This window comes from Hyperolius riggenbachi, chromosome 7, assembly GCF_040937935.1.
Source record: "Hyperolius riggenbachi isolate aHypRig1 chromosome 7, aHypRig1.pri, whole genome shotgun sequence".
NCBI lineage: Eukaryota > Metazoa > Chordata > Amphibia > Anura > Hyperoliidae > Hyperolius > Hyperolius riggenbachi.
The window spans coordinates 140,734,218-140,740,217 of record NC_090652.1 but is presented as its reverse complement, the minus strand read 5'-3'; the positions used below and the strand labels follow the sequence as shown (position 1 = coordinate 140,740,217).

Genomic DNA, 6,000 nt, shown 5'->3' with positions numbered 1-6,000 from the left:
TACACTGCAGTGGACAGCGCTGAGCTGTACATAACGTGCAGGGCCAGGCATGGGAAGACAGCACAGATACGCGGACGTGTTCTTTACATTGGTAACCCCTAGTGTACGCGTTACTCTAGAGATGTGAAGTGGGTGACGGTGCCCGGCTGCTTCTCTCTTCTCAGCTAGCTCTTTGCACACGCTCCCCGCCCCCAGCACACAGTCGGGCCGCGGAAGTAGTGGGGCAGACGTGGCGTCGCCCTGTTCGCGCTGGTGACAGCCCCGGGGTGTGATGAGGAGAAGCTCCGTACTGCCCCCAGCGGGCTCGGGCCGCCCCTTAGCTGTATAAGCGGAATGCAGAGGCCGAGCTGGCTTCACGTGAAGCGGCTGCTGAGTCTGATGGGCCGGAGGCCTGAGCTGCTGTGCGGGGCTATAGCGCTGAGCTGCGCTCTCATCGTGGCTCTCAGGTTCACCTGCAGGTAACTGCGGCTCCCTGATGTTTCATGTACATTCTTCCCAAGCATCGCCTGCATGGGCAGACAGCATCCTCTGCCATAGCCCATGGTCTGCTGCTAAACCTGTTCTGTGAACTGACGCTGTTGCTTCTCTGTACACTCAGGTGTTGTCACTTGTAGGGAACTTTGTGTTTACACCCATAGGTGCTCACTGTCAGGTGTGGGAGCTTTGTATATACACACCCATAGGTGCTCACTGTCAGGTGTGGGGAACTTTGTATATACACATTCATAGGTGCTCTCTGTCAGGTGTGGGGGACTTTGCGTTTACACCCATAGATGCTCCCTGTCAGGTGTGGGGGACTTTGCGTTTACACCCATAGGTGCTCACTGTCAGGTGTGGGGGACTTTGCGTTTACACCCATAGGTGCTCACTGTCAGGTGTGGGAGACTTTGCGTTTACACCCATAGGTGCTCCCTGTCAGGTGTGGGGAACTTTGCGTTTACATCCATAGGTGATCACTGTCAGGTGTGGGGGACTTTGCGTTTACACCCATAGGTGCTCCCTGTCAGGTGTGGGGAACTTTGCGTTTACATCCATAGGTGATCACTGTCAGGTGTGGGGGACTTTGCATTTACACCCATTAGGTGCTCCCTGTCAGGTGTGGGGAACGTTGCGTTTACGTCCATAGGTGATCACTGTCAGGTGTGGGGGACTTTGCGTTTACTCCCATAGGTGCTCCCTGTCAGGTGTGGGGGATTTTGTGTTTACACCCATAGGTACTCACGATCAGGTGTGGGGGACTTTTGTTTTTTCACCCATAGGTGCTCCCTGTCAGTTGTGGGGGACTTTGTGGTTACACTCATAGGTGCACATTGTCAGTTCTGGGAGACTGTTTACAACCCATAGGTGATCCCTGTCAGGTGTGGGGGGATTTTTACATTAGTTTGGAGAAAAACACATTATCACTCAATGTGAGGAAATGAGCGATCCCTCTCAGTGTTCTCCCCAGAATTTTTTTCCAGCTGGGTGGCATGAAAAAGTAGCCGGGTGGCATGAAAAAGTAGCCGGGTGGGTTGAGATGAAAATGCAGGGCAACTCTGCTTACAGCATAGGAGGATGTGAGGAGGTGAGCCGATGACAGCCGGGTGGTCACCAAATCTAGCCGGGTGGAGCACCCGGCTAAAAGAGCCTGGGGAGAACACTGCCTCTCTGAACAGAATCTAATAGGAGAGGGATCAACTGCTAGCATGCACAGCACACGGATTTCCAATAGATTTCAGCAGGAAATCTATTGAAAATCAGTCATTAATCTACTGCTGCTTCTGCCCAGCTCCAATTGACAGATATTCTGTCCTGTCCAGCCAAAAGTTTCAAATGGTTTTGGGCTTATGCTGGGAATACACAATGAGATTTTTCAGCAGATTTGCTGTCTGATCGATTTCCATTCACTTGAGAAATCGATCAGAAAAACGATCGGGAATCAGATCGGACCTGTTGGAAATTATCTATCAAACCATCTATCTGCCAAAATATCTCATGGTGTACTCCCCGAACACTTCCATCCCAGCGCAGGAGACTTGGACGCCGCAGTGGGTAACTTCAGCGCCGTCAGAGGGCTGAGCTGAAGTTACTTATAAAACACTATAATTTTGCCTCCAACAATTGCTTGAAGCCAAATTATTTCATTCCCTACCATCCATGGCGGCCTGGAGGGGGAATAGTATTTAATACGGCCGGGGCTTGTGCAGCAGCAGGATCAGCCATATACCGGCTGTATCCTGCGCTGATCCTCTCGTACGCGTATTCTCAGCATAAAATTGATTTAAACTATTGTTTGGACAGGGTGAAAATACTGTTGTGTAATTCACAGCATATTCGATCAGGAAAATCGATGTGTGTATGGGCTGCTTAATGCTATACAGCTTTTTTGATATGTGGCAGTCTTTTGTAACTTTGATAACCACATGAAGAAAAAACAGGTTTTGAGCGTACGCTCGGAGGATTGGCTTGCAGATAAAAGTGGATTGTAGGTCTGAAGCTATCTATATTCCGTACCTCAAGGCAAATTCTTAAAGCATTCATGCCAAACTTTGGCCCGCGTGCCAAATCTGGCCTGCAGTGCCATCAAATTTGGCCCACAAGTGGTTTCCCCACCTTGCTTATATTTGGCCTGCAAGCACCTGAGTGCTAACCCTTTATTGTTAAGCACTTAAACTATGAAGCCATGTGGGGAAGGGAGAGGGGCCATCAGGGAACTGTATAGAGCAGGGAGGGGGCACTAGACACCAGGGCACTGTATGGAGGGAAGGGGCATGAGTCAGGGCACTGTATAGAGGAAGGCCACTAGACACAGTTGTATAGGGGAGGGAGGACCACTAGACACCAGGGAACTTTATAGGGGAGGAAGGGGGGCCACTAGACACCAGGGAACTGTTTAGGGGAAGGTGGGCCACTAGATAGACTCCAGGGAACTGTATAGGGGTGGGAGGGGGGACACTAGACTCCAGGGAACTGTATAGGGGTGGGAGGGGGGGACACTAGACTCTAGGGAACTGTATAGGGGTGGGTGGGGGGGACACTAGACTCTAGGGAACTGTATAGGGGTGGGTGGGGGGGACACTAGACTCTAGGGAACTGTATAGGGGTGGGTGGGGGGACACTAGACTCTAGGGAACTGTATAGGGGTGGGTGGGGGGGACACTAGACTCTAGGGAACTGTATAGGGGTGGGTGGGGGGGACACTAGACTCTAGGGAACTGTATAGGGGTGGGTGGGGGGGACACTAGACTCTAGGGAACTGTATAGGGGTGGGTGGGGGGGGGACACTAGACTCTAGGGAACTGTATAGGGGTGGGTGGGGGGGACACTAGACTCTAGGGAACTGTATAGGGGTGGGTGGGGGGGGGACACTAGACTCTAGGGAACTGTATAGGGGTGGGTGGGGGGGGGGACACTAGACTCTAGGGAACTGTATAGGGGTGGGTGGGGGGGGGGACACTAGACTCTAGGGAACTGTATAGGGGTGGGTGGGGGGGGGACACTAGACTCTAGGAAACTGTATAGGGGTGGGTGGGTGGGTGGGTGGACACTAGACTCTAGGAAACTGTATAGGGGTGGGTGGGGGGGACACTAGACTCTAGGGAACTGTATAGGGGTGGGTGGGGGGGACACTAGACTCTAGGGAACTGTATAGGGGTGGGTGGGGGGGACACTAGACTCTAGGGAACTGTATAGGGGTGGGTGGGGGGGACACTAGACTCTAGGGAACTGTATAGGGGTGGGTGGGGGGGACACTAGACTCTAGGGAACTGTATAGGGGTGGGTGGGGGGGACACTAGACTCTAGGGAACTGTATAGGGGTGGGTGGGGGGGACACTAGACTCTAGGGAACTGTATAGGGGTGGGTGGGGGGGACACTAGACTCTAGGGAACTGTATAGGGGTGGGTGGGGGGGGGACACTAGACTCTAGGGAACTGTATAGGGGTGGGTGGGGGGGGGGACACTAGACTCTAGGGAACTGTATAGGGGTGGGTGGGGGGGGGACACTAGACTCTAGGGAACTGTATAGGGGTGGGTGGGGGGGGGACACTAGACTCTAGGGAACTGTATAGGGGTGGGTGGGGGGGGGACACTAGACTCTAGGGAACTGTATAGGGGTGGGTGGGGGGGGGGGGACACTAGACTCTAGGGAACTGTATAGGGGTGGGTGGGGGGGGGGGGGGACACTAGACTCTAGGGAACTGTATAGGGGTGGGTGGGGGGGGGACACTAGACTCTAGGGAACTGTATAGGGGTGGGTGGGGGGGGACACTAGACTCTAGGGAACTGTATAGGGGTGGGTAGGGGGGGGGACACTAGACTCTAGGGAACTGTATAGGGGTGGGTGGGGGGGGGACACTAGACTCTAGGGAACTGTATAGGGGTGGGGGGGACGACACTAGACTCTAGGGAACTGTATAGGGGTGGGTGGGGGGGACACTAGACTCTAGGGAACTGTATAGGGGTGGGTGGGGGGGGGGACACTAGACTCTAGGGAACTGTATAGGGGTGGGTGGGGGGGGGACACTAGACTCTAGGGAACTGTATAGGGGTGGGTGGGGGGGGGACACTAGACTCTAGGGAACTGTATAGGGGTGGGTGGGGGGGGGACACTAGACTCTAGGGAACTGTATAGGGGTGGGTGGGGGGGGGGACACTAGACTCTAGGGAACTGTATAGGGGTGGGTGGGGGGGGGGACACTAGACTCTAGGGAACTGTATAGGGGTGGGTGGGGGGGGGGACACTAGACTCTAGGGAACTGTATAGGGGTGGGTGGGTGGGTGGGGGGGGGGGACACTAGACTCTAGGGAACTGTATAGGGGTGGGTGGGGGGGGACACTAGACTCTAGGGAACTGTATAGGGGTGGGTGGGGGGGGGGACACTAGACTCTAGGGAACTGTATAGGGGTGGGTGGGGGGGGGACACTAGACTCTAGGGAACTGTATAGGGGTGGGTGGGGGGGGGGACACTAGACTCTAGGGAACTGTATAGGGGTGGGTGGGGGGGGGACACTAGACTCTAGGGAACTGTATAGGGGTGGGTGGGGGGGGGGGGACACTAGACTCTAGGGAACTGTATAGGGGTGGGTGGGCGGGGGACACTAGACTCTAGGGAACTGTATAGGGGTGGGTGGGGGGGGGGACACTAGACTCTAGGGAACTGTATAGGGGTGGGTGGGGGGGGGACACTAGACTCTAGGGAACTGTATAGGGGTGGGTGGGGGGGGGACACTAGACTCTAGGGAACTGTATAGGGGTGGGTGGGGGGGGGGGACACTAGACTCCAGGGAACTGTATAGGGGTGGGTGGGGGGGGACACTAGACTCCAGGGAACTGTATAGGGGTGGGTGGGGGGGGGGACACTAGACTCCAGGGAACTGTATAGGGGTGGGTGGGGGGGGGGACACTAGACTCCAGGGAACTGTATAGGGGTGGGGGGGGGGACACTAGACTCCAGGGAACTGTATAGGGGTGGGGGGGGGACATTAGACTCCAGGGGACTGTATAGGGGTGGGGGGGGGACATTAGACTCCAGGGGACTGTATAGGGGTGGGAGTGGGGGGACACTAGACTCCAGGGAACTGGATAGGGGTGGGAGGGGGGGAACAGTAGACTCCAGGGAACTGTATAGGGGTGGGAGGGGGGGGGCAGTAGACTCCAGGGAACTGTATAGGGGTGGGGGGGGGGGGACACTAGACTCCAAGGAACTGTATAGGGGTGAGGGGGACACTAGACTCCAGGGAACTGGATAGGGGTGGGGTGGGGGGACACTAGACTCCAGGGAACTGTATAGGGGTGTGGGGGGGGGCACTAGACACCAGGGAACTGTATAGGGGTGTGGGGGGGGGAGACACTAGACACCAGGGAACTGTATAGGGGATAAAGGGGTGCCACTAGACACCAAGGAACTGTATAGGGGAGGGAGGGGGCCACTAGACACCAGGGAACTGTATAGGGGAGGCACTAGACACCAGGGAACTGTATAGGGGAGGGAGGGGGCCAATAGACACCAGGGAACTGT

General features: G+C 55.6%; 1 protein-coding gene across 1 annotated transcript in view; it reads left to right on the top strand.

The window, feature by feature from the left end:
- The first annotated feature begins 205 nt into the window (after positions 1-205).
- The window catches only part of TXNDC11 (thioredoxin domain containing 11), a 100,600-nt gene continuing 94,805 nt past the window's right edge, over positions 206-6,000 (top strand). The window contains exon 1 of the mRNA XM_068244697.1: positions 206-458. Coding sequence (XP_068100798.1) covers positions 334-458 — 125 coding nt within the window. The 5' untranslated portion in view covers positions 206-333. The remainder of the gene's footprint in view (positions 459-6,000) is intronic.